We start from the raw sequence: 21,813 nt of genomic DNA on the forward strand, positions 1-21,813 counted from the left end.
GATATCCCGCCCATTCATGAACTCGACACTCCACCACGATTTTCTGAGGTCGACCAGGCAGTCAAAGGCCTGGAAAACAATACAAGTGCTGGACCCAACGGCCTCCAAGCTGAGATGCTGAAGCACGGGGATAACTCCTCCATCACTGCTTGCAACTTCTCATCAAGTTCATCTGGCTGTCCAAAACCATCCCACAGGAATTGAAGGACGTGAATATTGTAGTTATCTACAAGAAGAAGGTGACAAAGAGGCTGCGGCAACAGCAGAGGTATCTCACTTATTTCAGTCGACGGGAAGGTCCTTGCCAGGAAAATGCACTACTGGCTCGCAGAGCAGCTATCCGAAAACATCTTACCAGAATCCCAGTGGGGCTTCAGGAAAGGCAGATCTTTGTGCCACATCAACTGCAGGAAAAATGTCAGGATCAAAACAAAGACTTTAATAGCTTTCATCGACCTCACCAAAGCATCCGACACCATAAACAGCGAGATACTTTTGCAGCAGCTAATCAAACTTGGGGTGCTTTGCAAGTGTCAAAGCATTCTAAAACGGTTCAATAAACGAATGCCTGCCAGAGTGGTGCTTAATGGACTTCAATTAGGGCCCTTCAACGTGGAGGTCGAGGTCAAGCAAGGCTGTGTTCTGGCTCGGGTAATATTTAACATGCTCCTTGCTGCCATCACAAACCTTGCACACAACTCCCTCAACTCAATCGACAGAATCCAGCTACAGTACCATCTGGATGGAAATCTCTTCAACCTAAAACGCCTCCAAGCCCAAACAAAAACCAGACGCCAACAGTTATTTGAACTGCAATATGCAGATGACTGTGCACCCATGCTTCATACCCCAGAATCCATGCAACACGCCCTCAACCGTGTCTCCTCCGACCACTCTGTGGGCCTCCAAATCAATACTTAGAAGACAGAAATAATTGCTCAACTCTCATACACATGCGCCTCACTGCCTATCTTCAATATCGGTGGTGTTCACATCAAATTGGTTACCCCATTTCACCTATCTCGGTTCTGTCCTCTCCCCTACGTGCACCAAGTCTTCCTGCATTGAGGTAAGCATGGCTGCATGACATCTCCACTGGCTTGACCATGTGATCCGCATGCCTGATCACCTGCTCCCCCGTCGAGTTCTCTAACGCCAACTCACCTCAGCCAAACGCTCAACTAAAGGACAGAAAAAGTGCTTCGAGGACCACACCTGCTGAAGCGCTGTAACATCAATCCCTCCAGCCTGGAACCCCTGGCGCTGTACAGGTTCACTTGGTGGTCCACCTGTGCCAAAGGGGTTCAGCACATGGAAGATGCCATCTCACTGTGGAGATGCGAGAGATGCACCCAGAGACACCCCCAGACACCAACGCAAAACTGGGACAAGGCCATTCGAGATCTAACACACGTGTCCGATCTGCAGCAGAGTGCGGTTGTCGCATCGGCATCCACAGCCACATGACGTGGCACAAACGCCGAAAGTGCTAACCCACCCACAAGAGGAGCAATCGTCGTCTTTTTCGATGGACAGCCAAGAGAGAGGTCTAGTAACTATAGTAGTTTCTACCGACGATAGCAGTAACTACACATTTCAACGGGGGGAGTGGGGGTGGGAAGAGGACATCAGTGGGGGCGACAGGCGATGCACACAGCAGCAAAAAGCCTTCCAACGAGCTAAAGTGGTTTTTTAGCCTGTGCTGCAGAAGATTGTGCAGTCTGGCTTGTCTCCATGCACGCCGTCCAGGATTATCCTCAGCGCGTGCTCTTGCAACATTAATGGTGCAGTCTCTGACTTGTCTTGATGCAGGCTGCTCTGCTATTTACAAAGCGCGTGCTGCCAAAATGCTTTCATTGTTTTTTTGCTGTTGAGCGCGGCAGATCCTCCCTTTGTTTTGCACGTCACAATGGTTCCACTCGTTTGTCGAGTTTATTTCTTGGCATTTTTTTTTGTTAACAAAATGACCACCGAGTCTTTAGCGCCAGAACCTCCCGTCAACACTAAACAACCGTTTGCATTGCTCGAGGAAATCACACATGTGCGGATGCGTCGTGGCTCAGTTATCAAGATCAGCGTACATTGTATTTTGAATTAAGTTTGTTTATATCCTTGGTCCAATACAAACTAACAGCGAGTGTTCATTCGGGGGCTTAATTTGTTGGCTTAGTGTACCTTATTGCAATGTAAACCCAGTTTCATTTTAAAGCGTTACAAGGCAGACAAAATGACGTTCATAGGCAGAGCAGTGCGTATGTGTGTGCCAGGCATTAATATTACAAATGTTATCAGTTCAGGATAAAGTAATTTTATACTAAGATATTTAAAGCTATAGGTCAAGTATTTTGATTTAAAGCTTTCGTGACTGCAGTAATTCATATTCTTGGTTCTTTCGGTAAAGTCACGTTGAAGGGAAATAAAATGTATAAAACAATACAATTTTCACGACGTTTCGACTATAGCAAACTGTGTGTTAGTCGAAACGTCGTGAGAATTTTATATATACATTTTATTAGTTCCCTTCAACGTGACTTTACCGAAAGAACCAAGAATAGGTGAAGTAGTTACTGCATTTTTTATAGTAACAGGTATGACCGAGAAGGAACATTCAAATCTTCCCGACAAAATAGAGTACTGGTTCATGCGTCATCATACGTCTGTTATTATGCAGGATTGAGTCCATGAGAAATGGTCTTCACAGGTTGTCCGTTCTTCATACAGTGCGAAGGAGTTTTGGAGAAACGCTATTCAGGTTTACTTTTCAGGAAGGGAGACCATGTTCTGTGAGGGGGTCCGATTTCCAGGCTGTTTGGATGCAAACGGTCTTCCTAACAGCCGAGTTTTCCAGGCAGATGGTTTAACACAGGTCCCAGAGTTCAAGCAGGTGTAGACGGGAGACTCCTGGCTATTAGCATTTGTGGTGGCCATGCCCAAGGAATTAACCATGAGGAACCGCGTTGAGGCAGAGTTTCTCCAGCAATTACCCTAATGCTGCTAGAGATGGACGTGTCGCCACTGCATCAGCACCCAGGGGTCTGAAGCACCAAGCCACGCGTGCACAAGGCCACAAAGAATATCTAGTCAAGCCTCCATAGCGTGGTGGGGTGGTCGTCTTTTCCAGGAGGCGAGCACTTGTGACAATGTGGACATGCTTTGTAATGTCACAACCTAACCTTATCTTGATGCTAGTTAAAGTTAAGATTTCGTTTCCCCCCCCTTGCCCCACATTGATTGACCTTTGATATAGTTTGTTAATGTGATGGGAAAGGTCCCTGGAACATAATGTTCACATTTGTATGTTAAGGGAATTTTTTTTATTACATATTAAATAAAATAAATCTACATTCAGATTATTTATGCATCGCAAGGTGCTCTTGTTTAAAGAAGCCAATGGCCGAAACGTTAGTACAAGTTGCTGCCATTGAGGGACTTTCCTTTGGGAAGAAATGTGGTCAAATGCAGCACTAATACTTCCTACATATTGCATGCATTCAATCCTAGTAAATGGTCAGAACAGCAGTAGCGTATGTCAGAATTTTATGTTTGACAATGGTCAGCAAGCTATGCAAGTTCCAGCAATCACAAGCCGTCATCAATAGCCACTCCCGTCGAGCACCACAGCCCGGCTCCTGCGCCTCCTGACGGCAATGGCAGCAGACAGGAGCGCAACGACTGCCGTGCCAATGACGAGGAGAACGGACAGAGTCCCAGCCTTGGCCCACGATGAGGAGGGAGTCTCCAGCAAAAGCAGAGCAGCGTCGTTAACAGGAGCTTCTTCAAAGAGCACGGGGCCCTGCAGCGACACCACGTGCTTTCCTACCACGCTGGAAGCGTCAGAGACAGCGTTGCGCTCTGGAGAAACAAGAACAATCGGTTGATGACCACTGGCCCATACAAAAGGACACCATTTGCTTCAGATCAAGTTCCTCAGAAAATCAAACGAGTAGGTTATTATTGGCATGCCACAGCTTGTCAAAAACCAGTCTTCAAAGTCAGTGAACGTGATCTAAATAAGGAAAACATAGCAACATTACGACCAACAATGAAAACCCCTTTGTCATCTTGGCAAAGGGTTACTCTGCGAGTCTTTTCTAGGAAAACAAGCGCAAGATATTAAATAGAGGTTGTGGTGGTGCTCACTGTAGCGCCTGGTCTGTCCACACTGCCGATTGCACTCGGTGACGAAGTTGGGGCTGGAGCTGTCGCACACCAGGATAGAGCAGTGTAGGTACACCTGTGGCAGACAGAATGCATCGCGCCAGTAAGTAAAGTTTCACATGTATTAGGTAGTCCTTCTGCCCTCTTCAGTTGTACAAAGCACGTCATCCCTCCATGAGAACCTGGTTTTAAAGTGGAAATAATCAGGCACTCACGAGGTCACGGGTGGTGCTGCGGTCAGAGTTCATGAAGGCGAAGGCCTGGAGTGCCAGACGCTTGTAGTGAGAAGGCAGTGGCAGGTCAGCGACACCAGGGAAGAACACACTGCAACAAGGAGACTGCACGGGGCAGCTGCACATGCAAAAAAGTGCCGTTTACCCTTAAGCCAACGCAAGTGTCATGCATTGGATTGAATGCACACATCTTCATTTAAATCTGCACGCGAGGATTAAGGTCAGCTTTACAGTCAAGACATGTTCACGATGAGCCAGGCAGCCCAAATGCCAATTTTCTGTGCATCTGTGCGATGCAACCATCACTGCATGTAGTCGGCCTTGTACAAACCACCAGCTCTGAGGAGGCAGAGGGTGGCTGTGTTAACATCCAGAACATCAACCCAAGGAGCATTGTGGCTATCGACATTTGGGGATGGCACTGCAATCTTGTTTAAACGACGCCAGTACACAAACCTGTCATTTAAAAAAGGACGTAATTAGCACAACTGTGCTTACGTGGGGGAATAAAAAAGACAACCAATGCCTCGAACCAGGTTACCTCTGCAGGCCCTGCTGTGGCAGTGAGGGTTTAGCGCGAACTACCCCGCCCAGCCTCACCCATTCGTCACAAGCTTCCACTGCGTGGGGTCGGTGTCAACTGCCGTGGGCGTGGCCCAGCAGTCCTTCAGGAAGAGCACCAGTGTGGGGTCAGAGCGGTGCAGCAGTGATGCCTGCACGTAGAGCGGCGTTCCCAGAAGCGTTACCAGCGGGTACTGCCAGGGCTGGTACGGCGTGGTGTAGGAGTTGTCTGGCAGAGTGCGGACATGGTTCACAAGGAATTTGGATTAGAGGCGTAAAAGTCCTGTTTAGAAAGCACATTGGACAAGGCAAAGTACAAATCCTCCAAAACGTGTGTATTACTTTTGAATTGAACCAGGGCACAAGGTCAACATTTTCCTGGCATAGAAACCGTGGTTGATATGTCATTTGTATTTTCAGAATACATCGTCACCCTCACCTCCGTTTAGCATGGTTGGCAAAATAGGGTTTATACAACAGCATCTCTAAATGTCTGTAGATGTTGTAAGGGGCACGGTTTCACACGGAGGGGTGGGAATCAGGTGCTAAAAGTTGGCCAAGCTCTAGTCCCATTTAGCCAATTAGTAACCAATGAAGCTATTGACACCCATTCGTTTAAGCAAAGGTGACCTAGACAAATGAGGCCAAGAAAGCAGTCCCATTTTCCTTTAAATAATGCCGTCAAGGAGACCGTTTTGGTTGATAGGGTGTGCAAAGACCCATTTGGTAGAGCCATGGGAATTCGGGGTATTGTCATCCCGATCAATGATTGCCCCACACTAACAATATGGTTTCAGCTGGTAGCTGATAGATTCAAGATCTCAGCAGAAATTAGCATTTGAAGTTAAACGTCGTACAATGGAGAATGTGCAAGTCGGTCTAGTTAACTTATGGCTAACTAAGAACTATGTTTGCAGGTTCACAATACTCTGGCAGCACAGCCTAGCACGTTGTCCGTTTGTTGCAGTGGTTTGCAGTTCAAGTCCAGCAGCCATGCCGATTAATGCTGCAGATGCATCAAAATCTCATGCAGCCCGAATAAGTGGAAATTAAAGCAGGGTTGAGCTCTATCTCAGTGCTGGATAAAATAAGCACGACTTACAGCTGGCATCCAGCCAGAGGTAATACGGAGAATACAGACCCAAGTCTTCCCTGGGTAGAGCGACACCACAACCTGTGTTCCCCTAAGGTGGCATTTGGCCACTCAGATGTGCACGTTGTAGGAGGGCAGTACTCACCAGTGAAGACCTGGAGCAGCAGGGAGAGGGGTCCAGTGGCCGTGGCTGGAGGTGGCGGTGGGAGAGTGCTCACCTGCACTCCAAGCTGCAGGTCGCCACTTCCAAGGAAGCGGCATTGAAGAACCATCCTGGTAAACAGACACCACCCGCCATAAAGGTATGCACCACGCCCTCACGGCAGAAAGAGCTTGCAGGGTGTTTTGCAGACGTACCAGTCAAGGGACCACCTTGATTAACACCGTGTTTACATTAGCTATAAATCATATTTATACTACTTCAGGAGATGTTAAAATCACGTGAGACGAAGATAAGTCTCCCTTGTGCGTTGAATGTCCCAATTTGAAAATTAAATCGTAGATTATGGAAGCAGATTGGCCATGGTTCTGCAGGCGAATGCTGCAAATATTTAATGTCGCAGGGACAGTGGCCATTGATTGGGGTGGGTCTCCTCTGCAAGACTCGTGCTTGACCCTCATGAGCAGAGCACTTGCTGAGGGGTGGTGGCAGTGCTTACTTGTATGTGGACGACTTGGTGATTGCGACGTTTCCATCGACGCAGAGCTCCCGCTCAGAGGCCAACAGTAACTCGTACACGAGCTCTTGCCCACTCCACTGGACACACCAAGTAGGTCACACACGATAATGCCATCGAGTGATCAAGCAGAAGAATGATACCTGGTACTAGCCAAGATGGCTCAAAATTTGATATTATGATCCCCTTAAATTCTGCTTTGGCGCTCGATTCATTTGACACTCAATAATAAAAGGGACCCTGCTGTTCTTTATAAACTCGTGCATGATTGTGCCAAGCACATCAAGGAGTTGATCATCGCGAAGGGGCTGATGCTGCACTTCACCAAGACCTATGCAAAGTACTTGCGAGAGTTTAACAATAAAATAGCTATGATTGATGGCTGCATTTAACTTGAACGGACCACATTTTCCTGGTCCGACATCCGAGTTTGAGGAACCTGGACAACGCAAAACCAGACCAACGTTATGGTGGTAGAGGTTTCGATATTTTTTGTAAATTTGCCAAAAACCATCTCGACATGTCCATTCCCAAATCGAAAGTGGACGCACTAGTGCAACGGATTGTCCACCTGGAAAATATTGCGTTCGGCGAGGGCCGTTTCCCAGACCAGTTTAAAATGATGAAGGCAACACCCCTTAAATGTTGGCTTGAGCCATAGTGATCCCACTAACTATTGCCACATCCCACAGGTTAATAGCGTAGAGGGTCAGAGTGCCTGTGAAGCGGTTACTTGGCAATGTTGCTGCAACAGGCAGTCAACCCATTGCAGTTTTGATCTGCCCGAAGTTCTATAGAACAGAGGGAGCTTAAATAAAGAACCCCAGTTAGCGCTCCAAGAGCTTGTATGACTGGATCACACACGATATTTTGACACCATTGAACGAGGACTACCAAAATCGGGCAGCCAAGGTTCGGTTTATCCAGTACGGCACTGGGGTGGATCGTCTCATACCTCTATGGTCGATCAATTCATCAAGCTGGATGACGGCCATCACCTAGTTGGCGTACTACAAAAATCCATCCTCAGGCCCCTCCCATTTTAAAGCATAGGTTTTTGTGTTCCAATATCATATTATCGCATGACAAAGTGCCATCAATATGCCGACGATATACTGCAGTGAAGTCAATATTTGATGACGGAGCCTCAGGAACATCGTAGATACACTTGCCGTGCACGAAACAGATGAATCTAGAAAACTATCGGAGGTTCTGCTGGTTGGCATAGGAAAACCATTTGTGGTATGATCAGGCGTGGCACTCGCAAACTCCAAGATTGTTTGCTACTCTTTTAGAGGCTCGGGCACCACACAACCCGAATAGTTCAATCGACCACCTTATGCAAAACATAGTTAGTGCCTGACATTTGCATATCAGGGCTCTACAAGATAGTAGACCATCATTGAGTCGTCACAGCCAAGTGGCATATAGCATCGTATCGACAAGGCATGACTATTGCAATTATCCATCTTACAGGTCATCTGGTAGAAACAGTAACACGCTGCAAAATGTACAAAACGCTTTGGTACGTGTCGTTATGGTACTGCAAAATCCAACCAAATCCGTCCAGTGCTTGTCGTGGTGTAGTGCCTATCGGTTAATAGGTGAAGTTATATTCGATTAATTTATGGTCTTTTGCGATGTTCTCCCGTGGCTACCATAAGCACGACCATCAACCAGAACAAATTATGTCTGTGCAAGAATTGATTGTTACCTCATTTACGCAAGTCAAATCCTATGCAATTAGCAAAATGTGCAAGCCACGACGAAGGAAATATGGCAGCGAGTACACTACTGCACCAGGCCCAAGTCCACTCGACTACGAGTGAAGGCGTTGGGATTGTCAACCGCAAGTGTCCGAATCGATTTCCGGATCCCATAGTCATGAAATAAATTGCGTTAAAGAGCAACCTTAATGACTGCACAAAATTGGCACACGCCAGTGATACTGTACACGTTCCCCTGTGGTGCATTTAATCCCATTTTCCAATTGGCATGAAGGTACGTCAATTGCTTTCACGATTTAGGAGTATACTGAACCAGTCGCTGGGTTTCATCATGGTCACTGCACCACAAGTTACCCATTTAACTACATCAGGATGGGGGCAGGGCAAAGCAGAGTACAGGAGCGCAGTACCTGCACAGTGGCACCACACGCTGCCATGGGTACGTCAAAGACTGCAAGGTCTGCAGACACCAGCACAGGGCTGCACTGCGCACCGCTCCCGCCAGTCAGGTGCACGGTGCTCAAGTCCAGCGGTGGAGACGTTAGGTTCCGAGACACAGGCACCACAAAGCGCCCATCTGTGGTGCACACTGGGTGGTGCATAGTGGGAGGGTATGTGAGAGTTCGGTGAATCACGAAAGATGCCCCATGTAGCCCGTGGTGATGCAACAAGTTCAGGGAACCAGCACAGCAGGATGCTACTGTGCACCAACATAGAACCTCACAGCAAGAGCCTAATTCATGTAGTGAATTCTGGAACCTCCGTCGAGTCGGCTACGTACCAGCTTCACTGTAGAAGCAGCGGCGTAGAGTGGTGTCGTAGCAGCAGCCACTCTGTGCACAGACGTCCGCGCTCGGGACACTCTGCACAGCGTTGCATGGGAAGTTCCTGCTCTGACCAGAGCACGTGGCGATCTCTAACAGCAGGAGCACAACAGGTGATCGTACAAAAACCCACGTACTTAAATAAGTCATCGTTTGAGCCACGTGTCAAGTATGTGAATGAGGGTTACTTGGTACATGACCAAATCACTCGGGCAATGCACCCAATCTCGGAAGCAGAGCAGGGTTGAGTGTACAGCAAAGATAGGCAAAGACCGTGCTCACTGGCTGTAAAGGTTATAGCAGTGCAGCACAGTTTGTTGCATTGCAGGTCAGTGCCACTCAACTTTTGCCAACGAGGAGCAGCGTCGTGAAGCATGGCCAAATTAACCCTCAAGACCCAGGGGCAGTACCAACCAGCAGTGCATTAGGCAAACGCGTTCCTATGGTGTAACCATTGCAATTACCCATTTGGAGGAAATTGCATCGAAAAGGATTCAAACAGCAATTTGTCCAGTAAAAGCCAAGGGCATGAAACGCACTTGCAGGAAATGCAAAAGCACCAGGAGAGATGATCTAGGTCGATACAAAAAGGCAGCCGTTGACCCAGCAGACCCATTCTATAGCACCAAGTCATAGGTAGTGAAGTCTGTACGTCCGATTAGCAGAGTCAATGATACTCGCCTCCAGCCCTCGCCGATCTTAGGTTCTCAGGGCAGTCAATGGCGAAAGCCCAGACGCGTCCATTTAGTCCCTGGCGCAACTCCACCTGGACCTTCCTCCTGCCGTCCTGGTGAAATCAGCAGCCCTCAAATCGGACTCGGGGCCAGCGCTCCACGAAGGCTCAAACAAATCAGTGGATTTAGTGCATTCTAAATGTTTGGGTGAGGCCAGGTTAACGACAAGCAAGCCTGTAAATAGGAAACCCGTCACCACCTGCCAGCCAAGCTAAGATAGGCAGACCACACGGGGGTTGCATTCCTGGGTCCGAAATCACTTTCCCAGGTTAACCGTTGTTATTGTATAAACGGACGCTGTCCTGCTCTACGCGTGCAATACATTTTCCATATTCACCTTGCCACAAGCCCTCAATTGCTCTTGCCACAAACCACAGCACTTACAAATTAGCACCGTTCACACAGGCATCACGATATCCTGGGCAGATCTCATTAGGCATCAACTACACATTTATTATTTCTTTTAACTTTCATGTCTTGTGCAAGTAACCTCAATTAGTGCACATCTTCCACATACATTTTGCTGTTATACACCATACATGTCCAAGTTCCCCCTGTGTGCAATATTTTTCTTACATGAACGTTGGTCTCTTAGAGGCCAGCTTGGATAGCGATCTTCTGTAGTAATACATAGTGCAGTTTATACTATACGTAGCATCAAACTGCTCCGAATCCCATTTTTGAATTGATCAGTACTGAAAGCTGCATCCATTAGCAGGCGTGAAACAAACTGAAAGCTCGCTTTGCCGTGTCTTGTGATGTAAACAGTTAACCGTTCACACATTGCCTCTATTAAAAGGTGGCCACTTGGTGACATGGACGTTTAGATGGCAAATCCTTTACCGTTATGCACAGGAGGAGAACAATTATGCTAGAGATAAGACTGATGAGACGGAGACTAAAGACAAGAGAAATGCAATGAGGCAAGGACATGAGCAAGAAAATATACTTAGGAATGGTTGGAGAAATGTAACGACATGGCATAATAGCAAAAAGACAAACCAAGGTAAACTGGTATAAAGACAAGGATGGCAAGATCTTGATAGCAAGACAGATGGAATGAGCAATGCACCGATTTTACAGGGATACCGGTCAAAAGAGAGCTGCTGTATAAACTAGAAACAAACGAGCAACCACCGAGGAATGATCGAAATCATAACATCTTTTAGGAAAATAGAAAAGGCAATAAAACACATCTGAAAACAAATTCCAGAGTGGACCGTACGAGCTAAAAGATTAATCTTGGAAACAACTTTAAAAATGCACGAGCCAAACAAGAGGGGAAAATAACACAGTAGACAAAATCCAATTTGATTAAGGCCAGACAACATCGCTGGCGCGTGATAGCTGAACGGTTATGGATTGCAAAAAATCAAATTCGCTACTATTACACCAGCCCCAGCGGGTACTAGTATCGACGCAAGTCACAATGGTCTCCTCGTGTTCACCTCCACGCGCACGTGGCAGGCATCACCAGCAGCGGTGAAGTGGAGCCCAGCACCGTCCCTCACGATGGAGAAGCCGCACGCCCCCTGCAAAGACTCCACATCCACGGCCTCATTCCGCACCGCTGGACACACCAAGAACAAAGTTAGAAAAACCTGCGTTTGGATGGCGTGTACACCACAAGTTAATGTAGGCAGTGTGACTGCAAGGAGAACAAAGCATTGTCAGTGTCAGCTCGAATAGGAAGTCTCCACAGTACCAGGAACGTCTTTAGGACACAGGATCCTCAAGACGCTGCTGGAATCACGGTACTCCCAAAACCTGCACAACGACCTCGTCTAATAGTTGCTAGCAAATAAGGCTGCGTGTCAGATTTCGCGACAAGATCTCCCAAGTCGTCCACGGAGGGAAATGCAGACGATGCGAGTAGAGAACCAGAATCTGACAGGAGTCACCAGGTTCAGTTTACAACGAAAGTCGTCACCTTGCATGAAATGTTCCAATTAAAGGGAGAGCCCATTGCACAGACACGCACAATGTGGCATTGATGAATAAGGGAATCACCCATCTAGTAAAAACACGCAATTATCCTATGGAAGAATAAGATTTGATTCCAATCATCTGCTGCATTAGACGAGTTGAAAAGAACCTTGAAGCCAATACATTACCATGCTTCGAATCCCAGATTCTTAAATGTTCCATTGTTCATGTCAATTACATTTCACAACGCAGAGTGAACCAAAAAACCTAAACAGCGACACTATAGAAGAGAAACTGCAGAGGTAAGAGCACATCGAAAACAAATCAGTTGGGACCAAACAAGTGGCCAGAGAATCTCAGCCCCGAATCAATTTGATAGTATCCTTGAGAAGCTCCATGTAAAGTCATCATACAATGGATCAAGATGGTTAATTATTTCATCACGATTGAAGTGAACGCTCGTGGACTCACTCCGTACAAAGACACGGTAATCGTTGTCAGAGGAGCTGCTCCATCCCACAGAGAAACCCAGAGTGGAGGAGAGGCATTGCTTCAGCAGACCTGGGGGAGGCAGTTCAGAAGTTGGACAGGTCAACGACACCTTATGAAAAAATAAAACAGCCCGTGCCGGTTGCTGGGTGGGCGCACATCAGTCCCTTCACTTGTCCGTGCACACAAGTCTGTAAGGTGCTGCGTTGTTCTAATTTGGCGCAAATTCCAAAAGGTCACGTGCACGACTCGACAGTATGAATCTCAAACCAGAGATAGTCAACCTGCAGCTTCGAAGCCGCAGAAGGAAACATGGCTCTTGATGTTTTGTTCATAGACCCCCCCCCCCCGGATTAGACTCTTGAAAGAGTGGAAAGTTGCCACGGTAGATCCTGATATATGCAAATTATCAACGCGAGTGCACAGTTCACCGTTACTACAATAGAAAGGAACTAGGCCATGACGATTTTGCCACGCGAGTATTACGTATAGGTCGTGTGCGGTCAAATAGCGTACAATTGACTATTTTAAGTAAAGTTGCAAGAGCCGTGCCAATCAGTCACAAGCCACATTTTTCGAAAGCGTTATTATCGTTAAAAGGAACGTGCATGGGAGCGTTAATGTCCCCGAACAACGCCTTTCCAATGCACTGGGGGACTATTAATCATCCCCATGGCGGCCTCGTGCCCAGCAGCAGTGACGTCGCGTCACGTGACTGCTGCAGCGCACAAAGTCACCCCCCCCCCCACCTCGTCCAGGCAGCGCTCTCGTGGGCAACTCATGTCGCCGGTAGCACCTTCCAGTTCACCGAGAGACGCCGCCATTCTAGTTTTGCACACGGCGGAGTCTGTATACACGAGGTGGTATTGAGAGAATGGGCGATGTGGTTGTCACGTGGCTACGGCAGCAGCGCCCCCTTACCACTCGGCTCCCCCAGCGTCCGCGGTCCCAGCGACTGGCGCAGCCTCGCGAGGACGGAGCCCGGGCAGAGGAAGCTGCGGTGGGGGGGGGGGCACGAGAAACGTGACCGCCAAGACGAGAGAACGCAGGGAAAGCAGAGAGGCAAACACCACCCCCCCCCCCCCCAAAATGAAGTGGCCAGTGGCGATTTTAGGGAGCACCTATTCAAGGCCAGCACGGTGCACGATGGAGTTGGCGTGAACAGCGCCACGCAAAGCCACCTTTGGAACCCCTGCCCCCCACAAATGGTGCACGCGAGACATTTCAAAACCACATTTTTATCTCAATGCATTGGATGGACTTTGTATTTATTTACAATAATGTATAATAGTGTATTTATCTTTGCTTTGTTTTACCATTTGTTGTTTCAGTGTATGTAATAGCAGAGATTAGGGATTAATAAAGTACAACCATAACCACAATCATATAAACAGAAATATATCCACCACCACCACTAAAACCCACCACCACCACTAAAACCCACCACCACCACTAAAACCCACCACCACGCTCCTCCGGCCTCCTCACCTGGTCAGGAGCAGTAGAAGAACTCGCAGGTTCGCCATCGTTAAACAAATCGGCTGCGTCGCCTCCCTTCGCCCACGGCACCCCCTTTTATATGGAGAGCTCTCAGCGATCCCGATCCAGATTAGATCAGATCCACCCACGCATTGTCTCATCAGCGAGATTTTAACAGAACATACCCACCCACGCATTGTTTCATCAGCGAGATTTTATCAGAGCGGATCCACTCACTCATTGTCTCATCGGTAGAGGTTTGCTCGATGTCGGCACAAGTGCATGGGTGGGAGCTGCACCGCAATCACGCAGCACGTACGCAGGAGGAGTTAATTGGCTCATTACTGAAACCGAATGAGCCCGCGCGCAGATAAAAGCCACGAGTCGGGACAGTGGCTGCGTTGGCTCTGCTAGCGCCGTGCTAAGTCTCGGTTTTTGTTGTCCTTGCGATGGAGACCACGAGGGCTTTGTTCGCGGTCTTGGGGTTGTTATGTCTTGCCTCTGGTAAGTGGAGTTTGGTTGAAAGATGCATTTTCAATCTTTTTTTGTCGTTCTATGCAACTACCGTGTTGCCTGATAAGAACACCATAACATACCCGTACTAACGATGGGTTTGCTAGTGTGGCGTGGTGGTTGATTCCCTGTTCTATATACCTGAACATCAATTTGCGTCCCGGTAATGTTAGCATCGGCGACAAGTGTCTAGACCTGGGCTTTGCCCTAATTCAGCCCGTACTGATCTGTATGGTCAAACTGACGATAGCAGTGTGTAAGACTTGATCCAATAGTGGATTGCCAAAACGTATTCTTAACCTGTCTTAACGCGTGTATTAAGTTACTGAGGTGCTACTGGGGAATTCGAACCCAAGTATTCGCAGCTCTGTGTGGATGATTGTGACTGCGAGTTTCTGAGACTTTCTACGGCTTCACCGACCACCTGTGTCACTGTTTGGGTAACTCTCGCGTCTCGTCCCGTGCGGCACCGCCAGCTACAGTGGCCACCTCCACCACGGTGAGTGTGGTGTGTGACGAGGCGACGCTCACGCTGACCGTGAGCAGGGACCTGTTCGGCACGGGTCACCTGGCCCAGGCGAGTGACCTGTCCCTGGGAGTGCCAGCCTGCCCCGTCACTGGGAGCGACGCCATTGCTGGGACGGTGACGTTCCTCTACGCACTGGAAAGCTGTGGCAGCAGCCTCCAGGTAACTGGCTGCTAATGCTGCTGTAACATAATCTTCGCAATCCAACTGCTTTTTTTTTTTTTTGGTCGCGTGTAGATGCATAAGAACTATAATTCCGCATTCGAGTCGAGCCAGACTTCTTCAATATCAGCGGGGTGTATTGCTTTGAAGTCCCTTTGGTATTTGTAGATCGGTCATTGCATTATTATGTTAAGGTCTGTTCTGGATGACCAGTCGTACATCAGAGCGTTTTTATTCTCCCATATTCCATCAGGACTCTGCATCTGCCATGGTTTGTGTGGATGTGGTTTTTATGGTGGACATGAGCCAGGTAAATTAGTTAAACCAAGGAACTGCTGCATTGGGACTTTCACCAAGGTGTTTGAGCTTTTTTTTTTTCAATGCCACTCGTATCGCACTGGGTAATAAACCCCACGTCTTCCTCCCGTCTTAGATGAGTGCAGAGCTGCTGTCTTACGAGAACTACCTCTACTACCGCCCCACGTCCAACACGGGCATTATCCGCACAAACTACGTCGCCGTGCCGGTCGTTTGCCGCTATCCCAGGCGAGTTCACCAGCAGTCTCTTGTTGATATTTGCTTCAATTTTGAAGTCCAGCTAAACTGCTTGCAATTCTAACACTGGCTTTAAAAATTTCGTGCCTTTTCTTATTGTTTAGCTTTGCAAGGCCTGAATTGCAATAAAGCCAAAATGACAGCGAGTTAATCCACGCATGGAAAGTTTTCCTGTACTGTCTGTCGTGGAGGTTTTTGGTGCCAACTTTACTGATGGGTTCACATCAAGCGCCTGTGTTATGGCCTGCCTCAAACATCCTGCCTTACAAGTGTCCACGTCTGAAGTGGTGCATGCATTGCATACTGTGTGAACCACGGTCCTCTGAATTGTACTCCATTGGATAGCATTCATTGCACCAAGTCTCTTACTTACTCTTATTTGGTCCTCGTCGGTTGTAAGTCTTGCACTTTGCGATGTTAAATATACTCTGAAAATATGGTTCTGTATATATTTGCTTGTCTATTATTTGCAAGATGTTAACGGCATTGCAATAATAATCTGGTCACAATTTGTGCTGTTGAGAATCGCCCGCCTCTGCTCGTTGTAGAGAATGTGTGCCTGATCTCCGCCTCGCTGCAGGAAGGGGAACGTGTCCAGCAATGCTATCAAACCCACATGGATCCCCTTCAGCAGCGCCAAGGTTATGCAGCAGCAGCTGAGCTTCACGCTGAGGCTCATGACTGGTCAGTGGTGTGAGGACATTGATTGCCTATTATGCACATGGCTGCTACCAGGATGGCAGTTTAGACTAAACCATTCAAGATGTTTGCTTGGTATTTAAGAATAGGCCAGATGTATAACCGAGGTCCTTAAACTTTATCTCATGTTTAAGAATAGGTTTTCCCCATGTTTCTGACAACAAAACAGGTGTAAAGATGTTAAAACGCCAAATTGAAGCCTTTTACAAGCAATCATGTCTGCATGATTCCTTCTGACCACAAATTTTGTGGTTAATGCAGACACATCATTCCTTGCAAAAGGTTTCAGTTTGGTGTTTCAACATCTTAACACCTGTTGCCAAAAAAAGGAAACCTATTCTCATATTTTGGTACTGGCAAAAAGGTCCCATGATTTTTCTGGGATTCTTCCACAAGCAATGGCGTGAGCAAGCACTTTCCGAGCTGCGCTTTGAGTCTGCACTCGGCCTTGGTAATTGTGTTTTTGATGTTGTCTAATTGTTTGTTTTTATGAAGACGACTGGAGTGTGGCGCGACCTTCCACCGTATACCAGCTGGGCCAGACTCTGAATGTCGAGGCGAGCGTGCAGACGGTGAACCACGTTCCACTCAGGATCTTCGTGGTCAGCTGCTTTGCAACCCCGGTTCCAGACAGGAACTCTCCCCTCAGCTACCAAATAATTTCTAACTCTGGGTGAGATTTCTATCTCTCCTAATCCTGTCTGAATGTTTATGCTCCTTGTCGTAAAGGTGGCATTCCACTGCTTGAGTATATAACAGAGCCTGACCTTGGAATGCCGCTAAATCTTGCTCTGATGGTTAAACCTGCCCAGGTGCATGGTGAATGCTTTTTGTCATGTGGTGTCGGTCAACACACTACTGATGAGAGATGTGGTCAATGTATGCCATTGGTGACTGCTTTGGTTTGTTTGGGTGGGAGGAGCCCCTTGCCCCTTAAGAAGTGGGCTTGGCGCACCCTCAGTGCATCATTATACAGTAGAAGAGGCGTACGACATCTCCGAGCGCTGGCTTTCTGCTAGCCTGCCCTATGTAAAGCCACATGTCGTACGTCTACGGTGTCTGTGCAGGTGTCTGGTGGATGGCAAAGTCTCGTATGATGCTCACCTTACTTCTGGCTTCCTGCTCCGGCAAAGTGACAACGTCCTTCGCTTCTTCATAGATTCCTTCCGCTTCCTTGCGACGTTGACCAACAATGGCGATCAGGTGATCTACTGTCATGCATGCTTCTACAGACACCACCTTTAGCCACGTAGTAGGCAGTGTGGTTGAGTGAGAACCCATCTTCCTCTTCTCTGTCCAGGTTTTTGTCTTCTGCCAGCTGAAGGTTGCAGATGTTGCAACATCTCCAACGACTGTCAATAAAGCTTGCACCTACAGCCCCTCGGCTGCATACAGGTTGGTCTTCTTCCTTGCATTGCCCAGAAATTTGTGTCTTCCATCCAATAGCTTAATCCATGCCTTGCATGTGTGCTTAACTAAAATCCCTGAGACCAAACTTCGGTTTTTACCTGCAATTGGTATTACAATTATTGTGCAGTCCCACGGGACTGATCTTAAGCTGTAGTCAGGTGGTTATTGGTCGAAGCCTGCATACGACGTCTGAAATTGCTTTGAGCTCCTTTTGAAAAATCTCTGCCTGTTAGCCACAGTTCAAATCTCACTCGTGGCTAATGTCAGGAGCATCAACTGAGCCTCGCCTTCGTAGATTTTTCTCAAGCTGATCACGAGGGCTGGCCACAGGCTACCCCTTGATGCTACAAATACTTGCAATACTTTTCTTTGAAGGCTCTGACTATACAGGTCGGGTGATGTCATACAGTTAAACAAAACTACGCCCAGAGTTGTATTCCAGGCCACTGCTCCCATCGAGTGCGGTTTTCTCGCCATCAGTCTGAGTCGAGTGGTGCTGGCCAAATGGTACACCACTGTACGTTGCTTGCCCTAAACGTTTGCTCAATCGGCACTTTCCTTAAATGTGAACGGATACGCGTGAGCATTGCCTGTGCAACTACAGACGACATTTGCGTGCAAATGCAGGTGGGTCTCTGCTGATGGCTCGGACTCGGTGTGCAGCTGCTGCGAATCCACGTGCCCCAGTGGAAGAAGGCGCAGGGATGTGGCAGCAGTGACTGGTGAGTACAGCCGTCGTAATCGGCCATTTAGTCATGTACAGAAGACCCTTGAATATCAAGGGTGTTACGTTCTAGGAAATTGTCAGAAAATCCAAACTGCGACATTAACCATGTAAGCCTTACCTAAATAATGGTGTTGGGTATGTGGCAATCAAAAATGGAGGCATCACCATTGAAATAAATACTGTCATATGGCAAGTAAACTAAATAGCCACTGTATCCTTGTAGACGCGATCTTTGCTGTAGTCTGCTCGGGTTTCCGAGTCCACACGCTCGTGGTGAATCATTACCTGCTGCGCTGCTGGTCCTCTGAGTAGCAGCTGGCATGCACAACTACCCTTGGTGGCCCCTGGGCTTCAGGAGGGTTCCTGCCGCGGTCAGCTGCTCGTCACAGCTCATCGCTCAATTCTCAAACTTCTAACATGTATTTGACCACCACCTTAGTTCCTCGCAACTCTAACTTGGTGCAATACAACTTATGGTAGTCTGCAACTCAAAACATCACGATGAATGTAAAATTAAACTTTCAGCGATACTGTCAAAGCCGAACTCGGCACTTGGCAACACATTCGCCCGTCTTCTGCAAGACTCTCAATCCTTGGTTGATTTTGCGGGCCATACACGGGATCTTGCCGTTGCCAGACTGATTTGCTAGTTTCGCTTTTGAATTGTATCCGAAATTCTCCCACCTCGGCTCGTCTTCTCACAGACTGGAATTCCTTAGATTTTCGGCCAGCCATTGTGACCGTTCGGTGTGTCTTCGATTTTTTTAAAATAATTTCCTAAATCACAAAGGCCTGGCATCCCCCCCCCCCCCCCCCATTCCTCCAGCTATCTGTGGAAACGTATGCTTTAAATTACCCCAAAGTAATTCTAGTTTCACAAATTTCAGCAGCAATTAGTCTGTGGGGGAGGCAGGGGGGGGGGGGTGACTTGCCATTTCTGTGCCACAGCGCTACATCCCCATTAAATCATGATGTAGGCAGACTCGCTTCTTTGGGACAATGTATATGCACTAATGCATTTAATGATACCTGGTAATATGGGCTACAAAAATCAAGCTCTTGAGCCTAGGCATTCGCCACATTCCAAATGTGGTCCTCTCACTCAGGACCGTCGTATGCGGTGGAAGATGTGATGCTGGGCCCCATCGTGATTGCCAAGCCCTTCTCAAATGGTGCTGAGCCAAGCAGCCCTGCAAAACGGCAGCAGCCACGGGTTTCTACATCTGCAACCGAAGGTAAAGCTGCCAGATTCTTTCTTGGCGCATTTTGTCCCGTCTCGGGGTAAAATCTATTATTTTTCGTACTTTGATACTGGCAAAACAGTCCCATGATGTATCCGCTCACCCAGGGATAAAAATGCTCCGATGCATGAATTATCTATGTACTGTTCACCGTTTGACGGTTTCTGGTTTTACTCGGACTAGGCCATAAAGAAGGTTGTCTCTGGTGCAGACCAATCCGTTTCATAAACGATATCTATATAAAAGGCGCATGTTCACTAAAAGTACGTGTGGTTAATACAGACTTGATTCCTTGTGAAAGGAATATATCAACACCTGTTTTATTGCCAGAAAGGAGAACCTCTTTTCGCCACAGCTGATTAAATTAAGGCTAAACCAGGACGTCCGCCACAGCTGATTAAATTAAGGCTAAACCAGGACGTCCATGAGTCAATGACTCTGGTTGACCTCTTAGATTAGTAGTCTGTTATAATTGATCTCTATACGGAACTTTATGGAATTTGGAAGGTCTGGTTTCTTCCTCCTTTTGAAAAGGCTATGACATCCAAATACCACCCCCTTCCCCAAAAACTAGTTGAAAAGGTACAAAACACGGATATTGTAGCAGTGCCCTAAAGCTATGCCCAACAGATATTGCCATGATCCTCCTTAAATGTACTTTGGTCGTCAGATGTAAATATGTTTTAAGATGGCAAGCTGTTTTAACAGACATAATAATATTTGATTGTTTAATAACATAAGATGTGTGACATGCTGATCTAAGCCCATCCACCAGTGTTAAATGGCAAACCTTGGTGAGTGACGTGACATTTTTTAACAGTACACCTTGACCAAATACTTGGATGGGTCAAATGCCCCACAACCTCTGGCATGTGGAAACCCTAGCTTAACAGCTCCGCAGTTGCCCACCAGCCCTTTCTCTCAATTGGTGTTTCACAGGTGCTGCCCCCGTCCTTGGTCTGGGAGTGGCTGCGCTGGTGATGGCTGTCGCGGCAAGCGCCACGGTGGCTTTGTTTGTTTCGAAGAGGCGTCGCGTGACTCCTTCAAAGGAATTGGAAACGAGCTTCTGATCTTCCTTTGCTTAACCTATGATAATAAAACTCTGGTGCATTATTTTTCTGGCCTTGTGGGGTCTTTGCTTGGTGTTGCGAGCAGTTCGTGTAACTACATCATACCCCAGTTCATGAGGGTGAGTATGGAAACGATTAGGTGGTCTCCAATTCATGCTTGCCAGGACTAGTGGAATGTACCTAATATAGGCAAATATTTTTGACCTACCCAATTGTCCTAACTGGCAGGAATTATTTGGCATGTACAATGGAGCAGTTCAACAATGTCATGAAAAAAATGCATTCCTATGCCACTTTAATCTGCCATAATGGCCCCAGAAATTCACAACCGTGGCAGTAATTGGGCATTGTTAGTTCATTACAAAGACGGGCAATGTGTAAGATGCAAAAATAGTAGTATTTAATTCTAGATTTAAAGCTTTCGTGACTGCTAGGATCCATACTCTTTGGTTCTATTGGGTAAAGTCACGTAGGTGAAAATAAAATAACAAAACATCACGACGTTTCGGCCACAACACAAGCGGCCTTCATCAGGTGAAGGGACGAGACTGTCTGGAGGACAGCGCTGGAGTGAGAGAAGCCACGCTTAGATCACGACCTTTAAGCTGTGAGATGAAAACAAAGCACCTTGACAAAGGAATTGGCATAGAATTTAGCATTGAAATAGCTGAGTGATTAGCTTATAACTGGTCACAGAAATAGCTATGTTAAAGTCAGAACATATACATTCACCGAGGCACCTAGTACTAATCAAACAGAATAAATTAGCGAAACACAACCACGCTCAGACAGCGGACCTTTACACTGTGTGAGCATCAAGGTCTTCTGACGAAGAAATTAACATAAAAATTAGCGTTTGATTGGCCGATTTTAGAAAAGAGGTGGTGTACGTGCCGGTGGACTTGCCGTTTGGCGCGGGGGGGGGGGGGGGGGGGGGGGAGTTTACCTATTGATGGTGTGAAAAGGGAATTTATAAGAGCTGCGAAAGTTTGGGGTACCACTACTTGAA

General features: G+C 47.4%; 2 protein-coding genes across 2 annotated transcripts; one reads left to right on the forward strand and one right to left on the reverse strand.

Moving 5' to 3' along the window:
• Window positions 1–1,913: 1,913 nt before the first annotated feature.
• On the reverse strand, window positions 1,914–14,010 carry LOC142922755 (zona pellucida sperm-binding protein 4-like). Its single transcript, XM_076063602.1, has 13 exons — window positions 13,911–14,010; window positions 13,344–13,417; window positions 12,405–12,494; window positions 11,456–11,577; window positions 9,955–10,060; window positions 9,231–9,365; window positions 8,860–9,038; window positions 6,705–6,802; window positions 6,191–6,318; window positions 4,992–5,181; window positions 4,374–4,509; window positions 4,141–4,234; window positions 1,914–3,852 (listed from the first exon to the last, which is right to left on the reverse strand). The coding sequence occupies exons 1-13, from the start codon at window positions 13,946–13,948 to the stop codon at window positions 3,593–3,595; spliced, it is 1,650 nt and encodes a 549-aa protein (XP_075919717.1). The 5' UTR covers window positions 13,949–14,010; the 3' UTR covers window positions 1,914–3,592.
• A 281-nt stretch (window positions 14,011–14,291) lies between these two features.
• Window positions 14,292–20,847, forward strand: LOC142922756 (zona pellucida sperm-binding protein 3-like). The gene is made up of 10 exons (XM_076063603.1): window positions 14,292–14,405; window positions 14,891–15,102; window positions 15,536–15,652; window positions 16,242–16,341; window positions 16,852–17,029; window positions 17,424–17,559; window positions 17,657–17,751; window positions 18,394–18,488; window positions 19,600–19,728; window positions 20,674–20,847. Exons 1-10 carry the CDS (start codon window positions 14,351–14,353, stop codon window positions 20,802–20,804), a joined length of 1,248 nt encoding a protein of 415 aa, XP_075919718.1. The 5' UTR covers window positions 14,292–14,350; the 3' UTR covers window positions 20,805–20,847.
• Window positions 20,848–21,813: the final 966 nt, after the last annotated feature.

The sequence above is a fragment of the Petromyzon marinus genome, unplaced genomic scaffold (assembly GCF_048934315.1).
Source record: "Petromyzon marinus isolate PM22_M1 ecotype Great Lakes invasive population unplaced genomic scaffold, UKy_Petmar_22M1.pri1.0 PM_Scaffold_162, whole genome shotgun sequence".
Lineage (NCBI taxonomy): Eukaryota > Metazoa > Chordata > Hyperoartia > Petromyzontiformes > Petromyzontidae > Petromyzon > Petromyzon marinus.